The 21,843-nt window shown below is 37.1% G+C and overlaps 1 protein-coding gene across 2 annotated transcripts in view; it reads right to left on the bottom strand.

Moving 5' to 3' along the window:
• Positions 1 to 1,570: 1,570 nt before the first annotated feature.
• Positions 1,571 to 21,843, bottom strand: part of FRK (fyn related Src family tyrosine kinase) — a 140,057-nt gene continuing 119,784 nt past the window's right edge. For both annotated transcript variants that reach the window (XM_020971650.2, XM_078155185.1), the window contains 5 exons: positions 20,620 to 20,788; positions 13,669 to 13,827; positions 6,454 to 6,635; positions 2,834 to 2,999; positions 1,571 to 2,354 (listed from right to left, as the gene is read on the bottom strand). In XM_020971650.2, coding sequence (XP_020827309.1) covers positions 2,137 to 2,354; positions 2,834 to 2,999; positions 6,454 to 6,635; positions 13,669 to 13,827; positions 20,620 to 20,788 — 894 coding nt within the window. In that variant the 3' untranslated portion in view covers positions 1,571 to 2,136. The remainder of the gene's footprint in view (positions 2,355 to 2,833; positions 3,000 to 6,453; positions 6,636 to 13,668; positions 13,828 to 20,619; positions 20,789 to 21,843) is intronic.

The raw sequence follows: 21,843 nt of genomic DNA, 5'->3' as shown, positions 1-21,843 counted from the left end.
CTAAGGGGGAAATTCTTAACCAAACCAAACCAAAGAAAGGATAGAGAGATTACAAAAGAGAAAATATATAATTCTGATGTAAAAGATTAAAAGTTTCTGGGCAAACAAGAATGAGAAGTAGTCAACTACGAAAAAAAATCTTTTCATCATATATCTCTGACAAATGTTTGATTTTTAAGATTTAGGTGCTTAATCAGTATTTGTTAATTATGTAATTAAATTTACACAAATTTAAAAGACCAAGTCAACACGCATTTATTAAGCACCTTCTAAGTGTCAGGCACTGTGCTAAGTCCTGGAGATAAAAAGAAAGGCAAAAAGTCCCTGCTCTCAAGGAGTTCGCAGTCTAATGAGGCAGGAAACATGCAAACAGCTATGTACCAATAAGATATATACAAGATAAATTAGAAATAAACAATAGAAGGAAGGCACTTAAATTAGAAGGGCTAGCAAAGTCTTCCTGTAGAAAAGTTGAAACTTGAAGAATGCCAGAGAATCCAGGAGGTAGAGACGAGAAAGGAGAGGAGAGGAGAGAATTCCAGACATAGGGGATATGCCACTGAAAATACCTAAAGTAAGGAGATGTTAATCTTGTGTAAGGAACAGTAAGGGGTTCAGTGTACTGAATTGTAGAGTAACTGGTGGGAATAAGGTATAAATAAAATAAATAAATAAGGTATAAATAAAAGGTAGGAAAGGGCCAGGTTGAAGGGCTTTATAAGCCAAAAAGAGGATTTTATATTTGATCCAGGAAGTAATAGGGAAACCTGATTTGTTACTCAATGGATGAGGGGTTGAAGGATATAAACAAACAGTTCTCAAAAGAATTGCAAATTATTAAAAAACCATAGGAAAGATTGCTCTAAATCACTAATAAACATAAATGAAAGTAACCCTGTGGTCTCATTTCACAGCTAGTACATTGGCAAAGATGACTAAAAATAAGAAAGTCAATGTGGGATGGGTAGTAGATTGTATACGAAATATTCTGTGAATTGATCTGTGAACCACTCCAACTAACCTACAAAACAATTTGTAATTGTGCCCTTTTTAAAAGAAATTATTCAATGACTGAAAAGACCCACTTTTTCTTACCAGAAAAGGATGGCCAAAGCTACAGCACAATTTAGGGCCAAAAGGTTAAAAGGAGAGAACTAGAGACAAACAGCACCCTCATTGCCAGCTAGCGGTAACTTCATTTTTTTTCTTCAAATATAAAAAAGTATACTTTTCATGAAAACATAGAACTCCCCAGGAATTCTGGGACATATGAATTCTTTGCCTTGCTCAGATGATGTCTTTTTTCCTAAACTAGTTGAATACCTATTTCCCAAACCTCCTGAGTAATATAGTTGTTTCTTATATATACATCAGGGTAGAATAACTCATCAACTTTGCAGTATGATTTTGTACATTAAGAAATTTAAAGTAATGTTGCTTATTCTCATATGACATATACTGTAGGTATATAGAAATCTCCCCATTTCCTTTTACAAAATGAGAGAGATTTAAATTCTTTTGCTTAACAGCTGCTTCATTTTTCTACATAGCACAAAAAAAGTGCAATTACTCCCAGTACAATCAAGACATTTAATATGGCTTTACCATCATTGTAGTTACAGAATATTTTAAAAGAGAAGAGGGGGGAAATCTCAAAGCACAGGTCCTGCTGCGCAAAGCAATCATATTCCTTCATAATAACAGCCGGATGAGATTCAGCAATCTGAGGAATAATGAATAAGCACACTAATCAGCAAACAGGAAAATGCTGCCACAGTTAAGAGACTAAAAATCGACCATCATCTGTTAATTCTTATGATCAGTATTTCAACTAATAAATAGAAATATCTTCAAAATGAGAAGGGGGAAAAGAACTTGTTTCCATTTATTTAATATTTCCAGGCAGGTAGCTGATGGGAGTATTATTTTTGCACTGTCCTGCAGTGTTGTCCAGGCAGAGAAATGCAGATATAACAATTTCTATAGCACATGGTCAAACTACCACAAAATGGAACCTCTTTGCTCACAGATTTCAAAAACCAAGTTGATTTTGCAGTGGGTGGTTAAGTTGTGTTTCTGGAGCAATCATTTGATTTGTTTATTCTTTGATGAATGTCCATTGTCCCATCTCCAGGTTCATTTAACAAAATTATTTGTATCCGAGTAAGAGGAAGAATCTAATTCATAATAATAGTCCTCAAGACTCCAGTGCAGTGATTCAAATGTTGGCCTATCTTTGGGTTCTACATTCCAGCATTGCAACATGATGTTGTAGAGTTCTGATGGACAGTTATCTGGTTGAGGAAGTCTATAGTTTTGATCCAGTTTCTGGATTACCTGCATACCTGTCCAGCCTGAAAAGAAGAGAGAGACAGAGAGACAGAGAGAAAGAGAGACAGAGAGAGAGAAACATGAACCCAATAGCTGAAAACATTTTTGAAATTATTTTTAGACACTTTTATTCCATAGTGTAATGAATAGAGAACTGGACAAATCAATGCCAGTGAACATGTGTATCACATGATCTTCCTCCCAGACCATAGGGATTAAACCAAACCCTGCCCTTGGTAGTGGCTGTTTAAATTTATTTTGTGAGCAAAGGTAGAGGCTGTAAACCAGCTCATTCATTCAAGTTATCAACATCCCATGCAAATCTATTAAGCTTCTATATGCATATTATGTGTATATATGTACATATATTACATATATATATATATGTATATATATGTAGGCAATTCCATACTTCCCCCTTCTAAGGCTTTACAAAGCATCCCATTAATATATAAACAGGTGATCTGCGGCAGAAGGGCAAGCTTTTGAATAAATTACTCACCTGGATAAGGCATCTTGCCATAAGTAATGATTTCATAAAGAAGTATTCCAAATGACCACACATCAGACTTAATGCTGAATTTATGGGATCGGATGGCTTCAGGTGCTGTCCATTTCACTGGAAGCTTTATTTCTTGTTTAGATTCATAGATATCTTCATTTTCTACCTGTTAAAACATTGATAGAGCCAACCCAAACTGAAACATTCCTCTTTTTTTTTCCCCTTATCATCTTTGTTCCTCTATAAACTGTCTCATTCCAAAACTAAATGGGAATGTAGTCTGCATGCCTTTTGCCTGGTTGACAGTCATGGTGGCAAACATAAAATCTGGCATACATTTTTACAAAATTTCATCAGGAGTCGCCATCCATGCATTCAGCCAGTGCCAAGTGAGTGCCTACTAAGTGCAAGTCAACATGCAAGGCACTGATAAAAGGATCCTGCTGGTACAGGGGGCCACATGGCAAAGCTGACTTCACATCTGGTCTTCAATAAATAGAACAAATGACAGCCAGAATTGCATGCTGTTTTCTGATTTACTGATGGTATTGAAGGGCCATTGACTTTGATAATTATCACTTAACCACTTTCTAGGACTAGAAAACAGACTCCAAATGATTTAAATGCCTATGTCCTCTCATTGTGGTTCTAATTAATTTACGTAAAGAGAGCATGATAGATTCATGAGAATTAAAGTGATTATTTACTTGTAGCTGAGCTACTCATACCACAAGCCTATTGACTAGGGAAACATGTTGAAAGTCACAAAATTACACTTGGAGGAAAAATAGAATTATCTGATATGATATTATCTCATTTCTTATTTTAGCCTTGCTGAGATATAGCATCAAGTAATATAACAAAGCTGGAGAACCAGAGAAGACTGACCAAAATGGCATAAAAGTAATCAAAGATGGGGTCACTTACTTCAGAGAGAAAAGGAAGAGGGGCAGTGTTGAACATAGTAATTGACCCTACAATTTTCAACCAAAGATTCAATGTCATATGTATCTCCTCCTTGTATGTCCAAGTAAATATGACCATTTTTGTGTTTATGTATGTATATGCATATATGTAAAATGGGGGAAGGAGGAAGGAAAGTTTAGGTAAGAGTATCTAAAAATACTAAAATAACTGAACGAAAAATTAAAAACTTTAGTCCAATATCCAATTAGTTTTAAATGTAGGTGTTTGGCATAATTCAATAGCCTAACTATGTACATGTGTATGTGATGAGGTCAAGGGAAGGGGAATGCCTATCTGCATAATCAAGACTTAGAGAGAGATTGTATGTGTGAAATGGTAGACATAATATAGAATCATGTCATAGATACTCATGATGACCTCAGATCTAGAGATATATGAAGACCAGGTAATCCAAGACAATCATTTTAAAAATCAGGAAACTGATGCCAGAGGAAGTTAAATGACTTAGTTACTCACTTAATAGTAATAAGCATCAGAGGCAGGATTTAAACCCAAGTCTTCTGACTAAAGAACCAATACTTTTTCTACAACCATTAGATTGTGAGCTCCTTGACAGCAGGGAAAAATTTGCCTTTCTTTGTATGTCCAATGCTTGGAGAGATACCAGGAATATAGTAGATGCTTAATAAATGCTTGCTATGTTAACTTGACCATATATGAATGTAATGGAATACTATTGTGCTATAAGAAATGATGAACAGGCTGACTTCAGAAAAACCTGGAAAGCTTGTATGGTCTGATGCTGAGTGAAATGAGCAGAACCAAGAGAATGCTGTACACAATGACAGCCACATGGTGCAATGACTAATACTGATAATCTTAACCCTTCCCAGCAATACAAGGATCTAAGACATCTCCAGAGGCCTTGTGATGAAAAATGCTATCCACATCCAAAGAAAGAAGTTGAATTGCTATTTTTTTCTCTTCTGTTAAGTTTTGCTTCCTCTTTCTGATGGTTCCTCCTATTGGTTTTAATTTTTATTTACAATACCACTAATGTGAAAATATGTTTAATAGGAATGTAATGTATATCAGATTGTGTGCTGTCTTGGGTAGGGTGGTGGGGAGGAAGGGGGAGAAAACTTTTAATCTCAAAAGCATATGGAAGTGATTATTGATAAATCAAAATAAATTAATAAATTTTTTTAAAAAGAGAAAAAATAAATAAATATGTTAACTTGACCATGCTGACTCCCTATGAGAGATGAGGTAGGAATGTATGATGTGGGAATATATGTGACTATGTGACAGATTTATTTATCTGGAAAAAAAAGAAAAAAGAAAAGGTCAAAGGAGAAAATAGGAAGAAATTTTGTAGGGAAAAATATCCAACTTAAAAGTGGGTGAAAACTGAGAGAACAGAAAAGTGGCCTACTTTAGTAGCTAGCCCAGTTAGGCCCCAGTATATTTTCACATAAATTGACATATATGTTGCTTTACAACCTGTGGTGTATCAGGTCATGCTTCCATACTATCTAAAGTCTATTAAGGTCACGCATAAGAACATCCAAGAAAAGTCATCTTTCCCTCTAAAGAGTCCCTCTAGGCTGTTCCTTCAAATCTGAGCTCAAGTTGGAAGGCAAATAACACCTTCTGCCTCTCAAGTTACCCTTGATCTCACTGTTCCCAGTTTAATTTGGGGGACACATTCATAAAAGCTAGGGGAAAATCAGAAAAAAAATCACCCCTTTCTTTGACTAGATAGCCATCTTCCCAATCTAATTGCCTTACCTCTAAAGTACCCCTTTCCTCATTGTCCCCTTTCTTCAGATCTATTGTTCTGACAGAAGCTGCCCCTCAGGCCAGGTACCTCCCTAATAAGCAAGACCATAGGAGGCATAGTATATTATCATATTATTACATAGTTATGTGGCTACACAGGCTTCTAGCAATGTTGACTGATTAATTTAGTATAACAATGTTATAAACAAAAATAACAGTTACCTTTCACATAGCTCTTTAGGATTTGCAAAGCATTTTCCAAATATTGCCTCTCTTGATTTTCACAACAACCCTATGAGGTAGATGCCACTATTATCCCTATTTTGCAGATGGGGCAACTTTGACAAAGAAAGTTAAGTGATTTGCCAAAGGTCAAATAGCTAAATACCTGAGACAGGATTTGAAGGCAGGTCTTCCTGACCCTAAGTCAAGTACTTTATCTACCACTTAGATGTCTTTAAAACTTTATTCTCTAAACAAGACCTGGTTCTCAAAATTACCAACTTTTTTTGGATGACTCCATAAAGCTGTCATTCTCAAACTGTGGTCTGAGTCTGACTGATGGCATGTGAGATCTCTTTATGTGGTCCACAAGCTATTCTCTTACGGAATTAAGGTTTATAAAAAAAAGGATACATACACTTTCATGCTCAGCATAAATTAACTCACTCAAGAATCTAACATTGAACTGTCAACAAAAGCAGTACCATTTTTCAAAAAATTAATTTTGATGAACTCATTTTTTCTTGGACACAATAGTCTGGTACAGTTGCTCTGTAGGGTCATTTGTACCTAATGAAATGGTGCATGGACCAAGAGTTTGAGAAATATTGTTTTAAATATTGATAGTGAGTCTTTGAATTCCAATGCAAAAAAGATTACCAGTGTAAAGACCCACCACCCAATTTTACCTTAAAAACTCTTGCAAGTCCAAAGTCTGCCACTTTGTAAACATTGTGTTCACCAACAAGGACATTTCTGGCAGCCAGATCTCTGTGAATGTAGTTCTGGGATTCAAGGTAAGCCATTCCTGAGGCAACTTGGGCTGCCATATCCAGCTGTTGAGGCAGATGGATTTTGGACCCAGCATCATCTAAACAAGAGAGAAGAGGGAAAAGGTTGTAACAGTATGTCAAGTAATTACACTGTTCCAATGACTTCTGTTCATCTGAACGTTTACGGTGTCATTAACAGGGATTAATGCTTATAGGATTAATTCATGAATTAGTAAATACAACCCAGTTCAACAACTGAAATATCAAGAAATAAGAGGAAAAATACCTTAACAAGTTCAAGCATACATTTACTGCCAACTAGTAATTGTCTTCTCTTCCTTATGCCTTGTCATCCACTGTTCTTAAGAATGTATTCCCACCGTTCTTAATGCCTTCCAACCCTGGCTCACACACTTCCTCTTTCCCTTCACTGCCATAGACTTTGATATTTAAATCAATTATCATTCTAACTCAACTCAAACCAGAGACCATGTACTAGAGGAACTTTGGGTCTGAGACCTCACTGTACTACCTTTTCTGAAGCACTTTTTCAGGACCTAGATAAGCTTTATTTCACCTCTTCACCAACTGACTCATGCATACTCTTCTCCTTCCTTTCCACTCCCCCTGCCCAATCATCTTCCAATCTCCACTTCTGGAAACTATAAACTAAGATCAAATAAATGCTGCCATTTTTCTCAAATGAGTAGAGTCAATCTACTCTCCTACAGCCCCACACATGTATACTTCATGAAGAACAGACTCACATCCCTACCTATTAATATTCTTTTCATTCTTTAAGGGTTAATCTAGGTCCCACCTTGTCTCTAGTCTTCTTAATCAATCAATAAACATGTATTACATGGCTTCTGTGTGTCAGGAATTGTGGTAGGTGCTAGGGAATACAAAGACAAAAAAAAATCCTTGCTCTCAGGAAATTTATATTTTCTTAGGGGAAACAACATACATATACAAGCCGATGTAGAATAAATAAAAAGTGTTTATATACAAAATAGTATTAGAGGAAAAGTGCTAGTAGTTGGAGGGAGATCAGAAAAGGCTTTATGTAGGTGATGCTTGAGCTTGGTCTGAAAGGAGGTGAGAGATTTATGAGGCAGACTGAAGAAGGAATACATGCCAGGTATCAGAGATGGCCAGTGCAAAGACATAGGAGGAGGTGATAAAGTATCATGTGTAAGGAAAACAGAGAAGACCAGTTTGACTTACTATAGAGAATGGGAAGGGGAGTAGTATATAATAAGTTTGAATGATATGTTAGGGCCAAGTTGTAAAGACCTATAAAATCCAAACAAAAAGGGTTTATATTTTATCCCAGAGGCAATAGGGAGCCACCGGAGTTTGTCAAGTAGGAAATTAACACGGTTAGATCTGCACTTAAGGAACATTGCTTAACTTAATGGATTGGAGTAGACAGAGACAAGGCAAGGAAATCAATTAGAAGGTGATTGCAATAATCCAGGCAAGAAAAATAAGAGTGCCTGTGTAAATAGAGAGAAGGGAAGAAAGGCAGGAAAAAATGTTGTAGAGGTAGAAATGACAAGATTTGGCAAATAATTGCATATATGAAGTAAGAGAAAATCAGGATAAGATTATAGAGGTCACAAACCTGAGAGACTGGAAGAATATTGATGCCGTTGACAGAAAGAGGGAAGTTCAGTAAAGGGAAGGGTTTAAGAGGAAAGATCATAAGCTCTGTTTTAAAAATGGTGAGTTCACTAGGGTATGTTGAGATTACTAAAAATGATCTCTCCCTCAAATCTCTCATGCCTCTGTATTTGACTCTTACGCACATAGAATATTCCAACTTTATCATAGTGATTTGTGTACTGTTCTTATCCTTCCTACCAGATTGCTCTTGTATGAAGAGGATGAAGAATGTGTCTCATATCTTCTTTTCTTCTTTGTATCCCTAGTGCCTAGCACTGTGTCTCTTAGGTATCAGGTGCTAAATAAATGTTTGTTGAATGAAATGAGAGTAAATTTAATCTCTTCCCTGCTAGAGGTCAAAGCTTTTAGTTGTACACATGGGGGATAGAATCTAAGGCATCATCTGATTTAAGCTTATCTGTAGTTGCCTGTAGTTGTTCAGATATTGACCTTCCCACCATTCTGAGCTACAGAGAAGGCCCTTATTCCTTCCTTAGAAATTAACTATGAAAAGCAACAGAGCTGTCTGAGCTGTTGCATGGGAACCCTGAGGTCTCAAGGACATGTTCATTCTGTTTGTAGCCCAGAGTGTCTAATGGGTATATAGATGTTCTTTTTTTCAAGCCTGATATGTTTTCAGTAGGCTGTGTACCCCCTTGAGGCCCTGAGATGCCTTCAGCATGTGTCATCTCTAATAATAAACACAGCTTCTCCAGCTACCAATTAGTAGGGCCTAAGGACAGAACATAAGTTTTCTTACCACGGACAGGTTAGCCCAAAGCCATAAGGTATAGTGTGTGACTTTCTGTGACTTTGTTAAATGAAGTTGTTTATCCCCTGAGATGTATTTTAGTTACCAAAAGGTTATTAGATGGGAACATTAGGCTCACAAATAGTTAGAAGGTATTCCTCTGCGCCACTTCTTTTATAAGATTTAAAAGAAAAATCCCTATGAACCCTTGGGACATAAACAAACAAAATCTAACATGTGCTCATTCATTAGCATGAGTTTTGCTTTGATAAAAAGATCCTGTGACTGGCCAAACTATTTCACTGAATGAGTAGTATTGCAATATAGTGAGAAGAACACTGGACTACAAGTCAGAAGAGCTAGATTTTAGACACAGCTCTGACACTGAGGAGCCATGTGAAGCATGAAGCCTTTCCTCTTGATCCTTCTAACTGCTAGTGCCCTCCCTCATTAAACTACCCACTATTAATTTTGCCTTCATCCTACACACACATATATGTATGCATATAGATATATATACATATATACCCCCCAATGCTGATAATAATTACATTATGATAAATAACTTATTATTATTATTTAAATTAATTAATATTATTATAATTATATTATGAGAAGTAACTTATAAGTATATTATGATAAGTAAACTGAGACAAAGAATGGTTAAGAGACTAAACCAAGGTCTCAAAGCTAGTCATTCAGTGACAGATTCTAAACTAGAATCAAAGAATCATCACCTGGTGGCCATACTTCTGGGGATGAGTCTATCTGTTTTGAGCTAGGCTGGTCCTCTTCCAACAGGCATAGAATCTGTCACTAGGTCTGTACTTAAAATGTTGCTAGCTTAATAGAACCTTCCAGAACTTTCATTCCACCAACATGGCCTTGAACATGGTCAGTTCATCACTAGGTAGATGATTAGAACTGCATTGGAAATACAGCACCCATTACTAAAATTACTTCCATTACAATCCTCCTCCAAGCACATCACTGTGATAAGGTTGAAAGAGGCCTAGAATTTGACTCAGAAGAGCTGGCTCTGACATTTATCAACTGTGTAACCACGGGAAAATCAATTAATTTCTCTGAGCCTCAGTTCTCTTCCCTCATGCAATGAGGATAAAGATATCTGAATCAGAGTTACTGTGAAGAATTCCTTTCTAAACTGAAAAGTGCTATGTTGTTAACTATTATTGTTACTACTTCACTTATTAATGAGAGCTAGACCATTTCAAGAGGGATTACAAAGCTTAGTAGTGTCAAACTCAAATAGAAATGACGACCACTAAACCATGTATAAGGATCCCTGTGGGTGGCACGTTGACTTAGAAAACCACATATCAACATTATCTGTGCTCTATTGTATTTTTATTTATTTCGTTAAATATTTTCCAATTACATTTTAATCTAGGTCAGGCTGTGTATTTGACACCTCTGATACAGGTGGTAAAAATAAACTAATAATGCTATGGTGCCTGTCCATCATCACCAAGGCAGAACGGTGCTGTTCTGACTGACAATCATTTGTACTTTGTGATATCCGATCCACTCAACAATGAAATGAAGGCAAAATTCTAACTAGTCATGAATCAGTGTTAGAAAAATGATATTTATATTAATTCAGATGGAAGTAACCTAATTCCTTTCTCCAATGGTAGCTCAGACTGGAGAGACCACCAATGAAGGAGTAATGGATGTTTTAGACTTCCAGAAGAAAATACTTTGGCTGCTTCAAAAGAATGCCATAACAAGTGACTTTTGAGACCCAGAAATTCATGGGCCAATGGAATCATGGGATTACAGATTTTGAGCTAGAAGATATCTCAAAAACCATCTAGTTTAACCCCCTTGTTTTATAGCTGAGAAAAAAATGAGGCCAAGAGAAGTCTAGTGATTTGCCTAAGGTCACCAAAGTACCAACTGGGATTTGAAGCTGGGTCTTTTGACACCTAATCCAGCATGCCTTATACTGCACCATGCTGCTCTCAGTGTTTAGAACTTCTCAGATTTTCAAACAGCAAAAAAAGTATGGAATCTTCTAAAAGAAAAAAAAACTTATCTGCCCTCTGTTCTGAGATTTCTCCTTGAAAATATCTCTAGGTTTACTTGAGTATCTGCCTATGAATTTCAGAAGAGAATGGGCTTGGTGGGGAACATGGGCTAGGATTGATTTTATAGAAAAGGAAATATCTGCTATTCTTTAAAGAATAGTTTTACTAAAGTAACTAACAAGAAAAAAAAATAAAACCAAGCTTCTTTGTATTTATCCTCTATGTTTAGAAATACAATAAATTGGACATTTGCTACAGATATTGCTTGGGAAGAGATGGGGTTGGACTTGTAATGTCATGAGAGTAGCAAAAATCCCTCCACCAATGTAGCAATTTATCTTTACATTATGGAATGTTACCTGAGGCATCAAAGGTTAAGTGCTTTGCCCGGCATCATGAAGCCAGCCATGTGTCAGAAACAGACCTTGAACCCAAATCTTCCTGCTTTTATCTGCTGTCACACTCCCTCTTATCTGCTACTGGCGTTGCTAAAGTTTTTGAATGAAATTTCTCCTATTGTGGAAGAATTTACCCCAAGAAATATTAAGGAAAGCTCAAGGACTTTACAAAGATGTTTTGATTTTTTTAAAAGCATATGAATGTTCTCTTACCTACCAGATACAAAAGCTAATTCAAGGAATGGTGGATATGAAAAGATTTTCATTGACAGCTATAATACCTGCAGGAAAATCAGTAATAAACATTTTCCTTTCTAGAGACTACCACAGCCCAGGAATTACCTAAGTAAACCTCAGCACAAGCTCACATTAAAAGAGCCACATATAAAACTGATATAAATGTCCATAAATTGGTGACAATTTACATCTGCAGCAGGAAAATATTTTCAATTATACTCCATTACTCAAGAATGTGTCAGTTTAATAATATTTCGCCTCATGGGCAACCCAATCAAGTGGCAGATTCATTTTAAGCTAGTTTTGTTGAAATAGAAATTCCTTGATATAGAAGGGATTGTTTGTGTTCAGAATCTCTTTAAGACTTATCCTGACAGGAGAATTCCAGATCAGGCTCTGCGCTTGAACAACTAAGCCTTAATTATCCAACAGGGAATGCTAATTGTCCAATAGTCTCTACCAAAGTCAGTACAAGTTGTCATCAGTTTAGAGCCTTCCTCCAAGGAACTACCTAAAACAAGTGATTTTTAAGTCCAAAGGTGCTGCTCTGGGGTCTCTATTGTGTTGAGTCTACTTTACACCCCAGAATCCATTCCATTTTTGAGAGGACAAGTCAGACTACAAGATGACCACTGAGATTCTTTCTTGATCTGAGATTTGGTAAGGACTACGTTTGGCCTTTCTTTGTATTCCTGGTACTTAGCACAATGCCTAGCACATAGTAGGTACCTAATAAATACTTGACAACTGTCCAAGAATGACTCAAATTTCTCATCAGTATTCCAGAAGGGAATGTCCTCCTATTCACTCTGGGTTATCTTTCTGGTCTATGCCCTAGATCCTCCACTAACCTCTGAGAGTAGAGATTCTATCATTTGCTAGGGGCAGTGTTTCCATGGCATTCTTCACTTGGCAGGTAACTGGGTTCTGATTCTGTTCCATGCAGGGTGACCAGATGGGGTTTTTTTTGTCTTTGTAGTCATTAAGTCAACAACATTTGTTGAGACATATATTACTCTCTAGTGAGCTAACCTCATCACAACCTATGTTCTCCTCCTTTGGTTTTGTAAGCTTAATCATAGTGCTTCCCCAGATCATGATAATGTCAGAGGAAGGTCCTTTCTCCTTGAAGATCTTGGCTCTGAAGCTTGATATATGGTCTTTCTTCCTTCCTGCATTCTTTATTATCCCATGCTGGATTTTTAAAAATGATCAAAAAACTATCTTCTCCAGACATACGGTGATACTATCAAGTCTTTGGCTATTCCTGTTTTCATGTACTTTATATAGCTAAGTTTGTGACATCATTTGTTTGTAATATGCACCAAAGTTGAGAAGTGCCTTTAACCCTTTTTAGTATAAAACTACAGAGAATAGATGCTAGGAATCAGGATCACAATATCTTCTTTTTTGTTCTGAACTTTAACACATTTTCTGACAATAGCTGAAGTTGAAAAATCAACAAGCATGCAATATAGTAAATTGTAGCCCCCCTCAAAAAAAAACACCACAAATTATACATTTCACTATCACCCAATATTTAATATCCCTTAGTTCCTTTATCTAGTAAGAATCAGTTTATGAATTTCAATACTTAGCATGAGCATGAAGTATATAATGGCACTGGGCTCCTATTCACTCATGACCCAATTCTTCAATGCCCCCCAGTTCCCATTAGTAGTAAATATCAGTTTATAGATTCTAATATTTAGCAATAGTGTTAAGTATTTCATGGCTCTGAGCTCCTGTTCTTCAATTTCCCATTACTTTTAAGTACTCTGATGTGTCTATTGTGAACTATTTGGTTTTTTTTAACAGTATAAATATTTTTTCTCCCCGCTCCGAGCACAAAGCACCCATCATCTCGCAGCGTAATTGAGCCACTCAGTGTTAAGACATCCATTGTCACATATGTGCAGATAGTAAATATCCTTTGGGTTTTAAAAGACCTGCTAAATTGGCATTTATGGCACTACCTAAAACAAGTTCCTTTTTTCTTCCTGTTTTTATAAAGTCTTTAGCTTACTTTGGAGATAGACTTGCAGACTTCCATGTCTCATCAGTTCTGTAATAATATAAATTGGATCCTCTAAAGTGCAAACAGCATAAAGCTGGATAAGCTTGGGATGTCTCAGGTTCTTCATTATCTGTGCCTCCCTCAGGAAGTCCTTTGGATCCATTGAACCTGAAATAAAAAGAAAAGGGAAAAAATCACTTGACGTTATTAAGGGCATTCCTATCTGCACAGCAACCTTGTGGGAATCACCAAGATTACTTTCTGCCTCTTTGTAAAGTAAGAACAGCAGAGCCACAAATCTTTAGAGTTATCAAAGGAGAGAATCAGTTCAGATGAGGAAACCTAATAACAGGAACGTGTCAGTGCATCACGGCTATGGTGTTTATGGGTTATGACCCATAAGGGAACAAAGGTTGATTTGGGTCCATAAGAAAAAGAAAAGAGGAAAAGAAGACATTTTCTGACAATAGCTGGCTAATTGATAAAATGTGGCACAGGCACACATAAGCACTGTTAATGTGCAGAAGGCGAAAACACTGAATATTTAATTACTGCAGCAAAAGCTTTTATGTCCAAAGGCAGAGAAAGACTGACGACTGCATCAGAGCCATAGATACAGTCACTATTCTTTGCACCCACCCTGTGGGAACAGCTGGCTAACAATCCTAAGCAGGGTCACTTTTGCTATATTTATTTTCTCAATTTGAAGGAGGCATTGTACGCAGATCAGGTAGAAGGGATTTTCAAGTCCACCCCCAAAACATAATTTTGGTATGCAAGCAACCACAGCAATTTTATACAATGTAGAAGAAACTGACTCAGAATGCTTTCTCCTGAGATACTGATCTTATCGTCTTGTTAAAGTTGTCAGAGTGCTAATAACTTGACCAAGTGATAATGGAGACATACCTAGGTTATTTTAAAGCCTAGCCTACAATTAAATTGTGCTTAGATGCCCCCCATTGCAACTCTCCATGGAAGATGGCATATAGTTAAAGTCAAATGAAATCAAGAATGGGAAAGAATTCTAACATGAATTTCTTAAATCAAGCAAAACCCTTTTCCTTCTCTCAATAAAGTAAATACTATTACTCACTTCCTGATAAAGAGGTAAATGGACTCAGAGGGCAGTTTGGGACATTTTTTGAGGACATGGCCAATGAGGGAATTTGTTTTGCCCGATTCTAAAAACTTCTAATAGTAGTTGTATGTTTCTTACTTTCTCAGGATAGGGTGTGGGGGAAGAAAACAGGTGTTCCTGAAAATAAAATTTATTTTAACTTTTTAAAACTAAAAAGCAAACATATTGTTATGCAATTTGCATTTTCTTTTTCAAATCGCATTTAAAATCACGGTCAATATTTTAATGTTTGAACTGATTTTGGGGGGGCAAGGCATTGGGGTTAAGTGACTTGCTCAGAGTCACACAGCTAGTGAGTGTTATGTGTCTGAGGCCAGATTTGAACTCAGGTCCTCCTGACTCCAGGGCTGGTATTCTATCCATTGTGCCAACTAGTTGCCCTGTGTTTGTACTGATTTGACCAACAAGATATGACTGAATAACTTGTGAAACTGGTCCTCACTATGATCATTGGGATCTGGAAGAATCGATATGGAGAGGGATGATGTTATTTGAATGAGGTGGTTGATATTTCCATAATATTTTTTACCAGATGGGTGATTGCTCTCTTTTGAGTCATAATAGCTCAAAAGAAAGCTTTTGGGAGGGCATAGTGGTTGTGTTGGAAGATTTAAAGAGTCATCATGTGGGGCATAAGTTAGGCATGTTATTTGTGGCTCCAGGGGGCAAAATCTAAGCCAATGGGAGAAAAAAAACTTCCTAATAAATTATTATTACATGTTTAAGGTATTTTTTGACAAAGATAGGAACACTAAAATTCAATGAGGAAAGAATGCTAGAATCCTAGAATTGGATGGAACCTCTGAGGTTATGTAATGAATTCCATATTGGAAATGTGAATCTCTTCCTAGAAGTGACCTCCTAGAAATGGTCACCCAGCCTGGGTTTGGAGACCCAGAGTGGTGAGGAATTCACTAGATCATGAGGCAACCTATTCCTTAGGAAGTTACTGCAGAGAGAAAACTTTTTTAATCTATATTTAGGATGCTTACGTAGGATCTCTTGGAATTCTACCCCCAAGGTATCTGGGATTCATTTCTCCACATGTCTCTTTGTGTGTTTTCTCCGGTTTCAGAGCCTTAGATAACCGGCACAATAGAGGCATTTTTTTTGTCCTTCCATTCCTGAGAGCATAGAGGTCCCTGAACAGGGGATAACTCTATACTTATCAATCTACAGTTGAAAGGAATTGAGAGACTAGACTGAGTTCATCAGGTTAGGAAAGATAGTTGCTGATGAGATTTGATTCCAGATCATTCTAATGAAAATCTCGTCAGAGAATACAGTTCTGATGATCTCTTGAACCCCCAATTTCTACTGCTCAGGTCCCTATTTTCTCAAGTATAATAAACCCAATCTGCTGAGACAATGGCTCTGTACCCATTATCCACCCATTTCTCCATAGTCCTTTCTTTTTTTTTTATTCTAGTTCCACCATTGTTATATCACGTGAAGGTCTAATTTAGGAGCATAGTTTGCACCTAGAATTTCAAAGTGGCCTACAAATCACAGTTAAGGGTTCTCCTTATTTGACAGCCACATTCAGATTTGTTAATTGCCAATTAAAAAGCTAGGAGGGATTGCTAATGTGTTGGAAGAAAGAGTTGCCATCCACAGAAATCTTTCATACTAGAAAGTTTCATGGAATATATGAAAATGAAAGTGAATAAAATAAATGTCAAATATTACATCTTTGTTCAAAAAATCCACATCAGAAATAGGAGAAAGAGAAGTGTGTTTACATAGCTGTTTCTCTGAGGAAATAAACTGGAAATTTTAAAGAATTGTAAGCATATGTATCAACAATGGCATTGTTGATAACAAAATTAATGCAGTTGTGGGTATCATTAAAAGAGATGTGGCATTCAACACAAGGGAGGTGAAGGCACTTCTATACTGTGCCCTGATTAGATCACTTCTGAGATATCATGTTCAATTCTCTGGACATTTTTCAGAAAGAATATTCATAACACACTCTGGTTCAGCTGTGTGGGTGATCCACATTGTCTCTAATTGTAGAGTTTCTTACAACAAGGAGGAATCCTGCTGGGAAGTCCATCATGATGTCTATATTCAGGAAACCTTTAAAAGTAATTGGAGAAGTTCTCAGGACAGGGGGTAGAATCACAGGGTTTGGACACCAGTGTGCTAATAATTAGGCAGCCATAGTTAGCTGATGCAAGCTGTTAGTTTGTGATTCCACACCTTGGCAGAAAGCAGCATTTGCTCTTTGAGAGTTAATGAGTCAGTATTAGTGAGACCAATGGGGCCCTAATCCATGGAGACATTGATCCACAGAGCTTCCGGTGGTAATAGCATTATTACTTCTATTTAAACAAAAGCAAATGTAAACAACATCCTACTACAGCACCTGAGCTTAGAATCAAGGCCATGGAATCCTAGAAAATTATGATTCCTGCAATCAAAATGCTCTAGTAAGTGGTAATCAAGATGAGTTAATGACATGGAGAGGCTGATTGCTTTTTCCTTCTTCCAACTTGTGGTTCAATTTGGCAGAGGCTAACTAGTAACAGAGCTAAAGAGACTTAATATCAACTCATCTAATAGCGTGGCATTAAATTTTCATTTTTGCCCATCAGAGCTACTGCAAGGGTTTATTCCAAGGGTTATCTTTATTGCTTGGTTGTCTGCTAAGCAATAAATAGTTACTGAGATTGCTTAATGGTCCAAAGGAAGTGAAAGCATTTAACCAATCACCAAAGCTATTTATTGCTATTACACCATAAATCAATAACTATGATTCCTATTGGAGAGAAAACTGTTGTATTTTGTTTATTTATGTGCTGAATTATAAGAAATATTCTTCTTGGTGTTTTCTAAAACCCCAGAGGGTCCTTTCTTTGGGATTATTTATATAATGATGAGAGAGACAGAGACAGAAAGAGAGAGACAGAAGAGAGAGAGAGAGAGAGAGAGAGAGAGAGAGAGAGAGAGAGAGAGAGAGAGAGAGAGAGAGAGAGAGAGAGGTCTAGTGAAAAGAGCACTGGATTCAAAGTAAGCAGTTCTAGGTTTAAATCTTTATGCTGATACTGACTATGTGACCTTGGATAAGTCACTTCATTTCTCTGAGCTCCAGTTTCCAAACCTATAAAATGGTGTTTAATAACAATTGTACTACCTACTTCACAGGATTTGGGGAGAAAGATGCTTTCGAGAGTTAAATAAATGTTAAGCTATTAGTATAGATAATTACTGCTCATCCTTCCTTCTGAAGAAGACTGCTGACATAATGGGACATAGCTGACAAGTGAATTGGATTTAAGTGAGGCAGAGTTGCACAAAGACATCAGCCTCTCTCTCCCAGAGTCATCTAAGTCCAGTGGTAGGACAAAAGTCAGGATGACTGGCAATGGCCCAGGTTGCAGTGGATGACCTTGGCATCTTCAGTGTCTGACCAAGCTCTAAGCTCTCCACAGTGCCAGATTCAGCCATCTTCATGGCTATTGGAACAAATTGTTCTCATCCACCAGTTCCACTAGGGGAAGTCTTCACATGGTTGGGGTAGCCACCCTCCCTACTCATCAGTGGTTCTGAGGCCTGTTGATCACCCTCAGCTTGGTTTAGCCCATCTGCCAAGACATTTTGCTGGGGTGAGGTACAGCCACTAGGTTATGGATAACTGGAAGGGAATTTAGAAGTCATGTAGTTCAACCCCTTCATTTTACTCAAATAAACTGAGGCCCATTGAGGTTAAGTGTCTTGCCAAAGGTGGTAAGTCAGATCCTCGGACTTTCTTATTCAATACAAAAATACAAAGATCTGAAATGTTAGCTGGTTTGGGAGTGATTAATGAAAGTGATTATAATATTTTGTTTCGATAGCCCTACAGGGACTGAGAGGGGAAGAAAATGAGTAAATCACCAACAACAGCTCAGGTAAAGTATGTCTTCACAGCCCAGCCACATTTTTTAAAAACCTGTGACTTTTAATTACACAATATTCTACTGACTTCACCAAATTAGCTAGACCTGCTTTGAGTAAATTCTTTTGTTTAGACAACCGGTAATTCTGAGATGTGGCAGTTCTTATCAACCCCCATAACAGAGGAGTATAGTATCTTCGGCTTTGTCAGAATGAGCATTCTATCCTCCAAAACATACCACCACCCTAATATAAATTATATTATCTTCAAGAATTGCTCTGACTCAAACACATCCTCCTGAAGCCAATCAGGTAAGGAGCCTCTCCACATCTTGCTAGGCTGGTCCACAGACAACAGACTTGGATTCCATCACCAGGCCCAAAGTCAAAGGCTTTCCAGCTTTGGCAGAATCTGCCACAATTTGTGCTTTGCTACCATAACTTTTAAGAACCCAAGATTACCATCAAGCTTTGATGGGACATAATAGAAGGACCGTAGTGGAAGATGTGACAGTTGTCTGTGTACATACAACAGAACTAGTAAGGATGGAATGTTCTAGTTCTAACATTCTGAAGTCTTCTTTATACTGAGTATTTATGGCCTGTATGAATAACTGAGGCCCAAGAAGATCTACTCTTGACTATATTTTTTTATCACACTAACAAATACCAGGGTGTCCCCTGTCTTAGTGCCACTTTAAGCTATTGTAGCTTAATTTTTAAAATGTTATATGTGTAATAGGAATGTATATGTGTAGCCTATATCAGATTATGTGCCGTCTTGGGGAGGAGGTAGTGAGGGAGGGGGAGAAAAATCTAAAATTCAAAAGCTTATGGAAGTGATTAAAATAAATTAATATAAAATTAAAATAAATTAATAAAAAATTTTAAAGGCATTTAAGTTTCAATAGTTTAAAGCTACATTACGATTTTCGTGATACTCTGTATTTAAAAGATGACTAATGTTCTATTGTTACTATTCTGTGGAATTTGATCTTACTTGGTACATCATTTGTGAAAACCAACACCTCCTAGAAGTGCCAGAGAACTCTTTGTACTATCTATCACACAGGGACATTGCAAGAAGAGCTTAAAGCACTATGTACCCGTTAGCTATTGGCAGAGGTAGAGTTACTATTAGTATAGTAACACTCTGCCTGGTCTCCTGTACCAGTCTCATCAAAAGAATTTGCCCCCCATCCTGATTTCTGACCACTTGCATTTTTCTGTAAATAGGAAAAGCAAGATGGGAAAAAGAAAGGAATTTCTGATATTTTCAAATAAGAAAATTACAGAAAAGCCCAATGTAGTCTCCTGGCGCCTTCTCTCTACCACTGCAAGCACATAAATTTGGTTAAAGGGTCATTCTTTATGTATTTTAAAGGTTCTACTTTCTCAAAAATCAATCATTTTTCCTTTTTTTTTTTAGAACCTGGAAAAAAGAGCCATCAAGAAGCTGAGTCTTAGGGGGCAGGTAAGTGGCGCAGTGGATAGGGCTCCAGCCTTGGAGTCAGGAGGACCGAGTTCAAATATGGCCTCAGACTCATGACACTTACTAGCTCTGTGACCCTAAGTAAGGGTCACACTTAACCCCAGTTGCCTCACCAAAAATCAAAAAAAAAAAAAAGACAAAGAAGCTGAGTCTTAGTATCACAAAAAAGATGGGTATTTTATTTTTAAAATCTTAAATCCTTATATATTCTTCTAACTGCAAGGGAATACCCTTATTTTTGTGCTCTTAATCTTTTGAAATCAAGATAGTACTATATGATCTATATGTTTTCAGTGTTTGATTCTCCCCTATTGGAAGGCAGGAAGTATGGCTTTGTAGTATGTTTAGAACTATGTACATATAGTACTGATATACTTTGCAAGGCCCTCAAAAAGTAATGATGGCAATCAACAAGTCTGTCATTTAAATTGTGATGGTATCATACCTGGTTTTAATGTTTTGACTGCTACTGGAGTAGTATTATTCCATAAGCCTTCCCACACCTCACCAAACTGGCCAGATCCTAATATTTTCAGAAGTTGCAGAGAGTTTCGATCAATTTCCCACTGGTCCACAGTCTTATATGACAAATCAAAAGTAGTTGGGACTTCTTTCTATTATGAAGAATATATGAAAGAAAAAAAATCACATTTTTTCCACTGATTAACACATACTGTTAAAGAAATGAAGAGACTTCAATGAGGTAGAATTAAAGAGAGTTCATTTCAAGATGATGGATGGTGTGAACAAAGGTAGAAAGGAGAGGACAAGATAAGAGCAGGTGATAGAGTTCAGGATAGTTGTTTGGGATATAGATTATATGAACAGTAGTAGTGAGAAAACATTGAGGTCATTTAGGCTGAAGCTAGAGTATAGAGGGCTTTGCATGCTAGCCTAGGAGTTTATACGTTATGTAGGAGGTAATGAGAAAAGACAAAGTTTTTAAGTAAAGGAAGTCATATGAATAGAACGTTACTTCAGAAAAATGATTCTGGCAGTGATGTGGACATTTCTGGAGAGGGGATGGCTTGGAGGCAGGAAGAAGTCTATTAATACAGTCTAGGTAATATGAACTGGGGTGGTTACAGTGTGAATAGAAAGGAGAGAATGAATGTGAGAAATATTAAGGGGACATAATCACAAGATTTAATAACTGACTAAATGTGAAAGATGAGAAAAAAGGACGAATGCAATGTTACAATCTTAAGTCACAGGTGGGATAGTAGTCTCATAGAAGGAAGTTAGAGAAGGGAAGATTTGGGGGGACACAATGAATTCAATTTGAGACATATTGAGTTTGTGATGCTGTTTGGACATCCAGGTTGAGCTAGCCAAAAGGCAACCAGAAAATTGGGATTAAAGTTCTAAGCGAAATATTAGGACTGGAGATAAAGATTTTGGAGTTATCAGCAGAGAGGTGGTAGTGAAAGCCATAGAAGTAGATGAGATCATCAAGAGAAGTAGCAGAGAGAGAAAAGAGAAAAGATCCAAGGCTAAACCTTGGGGTCAATACACTTAAAGTGCAAGAGGAACAGGAGGAGCTAGCAAAAGAGACAATAAAAGAGCAGAGAAGACTAGAGAAAAACCAAGTGTGCTGTATCACAGAAAGCCAGGGAAAAGAGAGAAGAGACAGAAGGAAAAGGGTAGAAACAGATAAATACCACATATA

This window comes from Phascolarctos cinereus, unplaced genomic scaffold (genome assembly GCF_003287225.1).
Source record: "Phascolarctos cinereus isolate Bilbo 61053 unplaced genomic scaffold, phaCin_HiC Scaffold_5;HRSCAF=322, whole genome shotgun sequence".
NCBI lineage: Eukaryota > Metazoa > Chordata > Mammalia > Diprotodontia > Phascolarctidae > Phascolarctos > Phascolarctos cinereus.
This window is presented reverse-complemented; position numbering and strand designations above follow the sequence as displayed.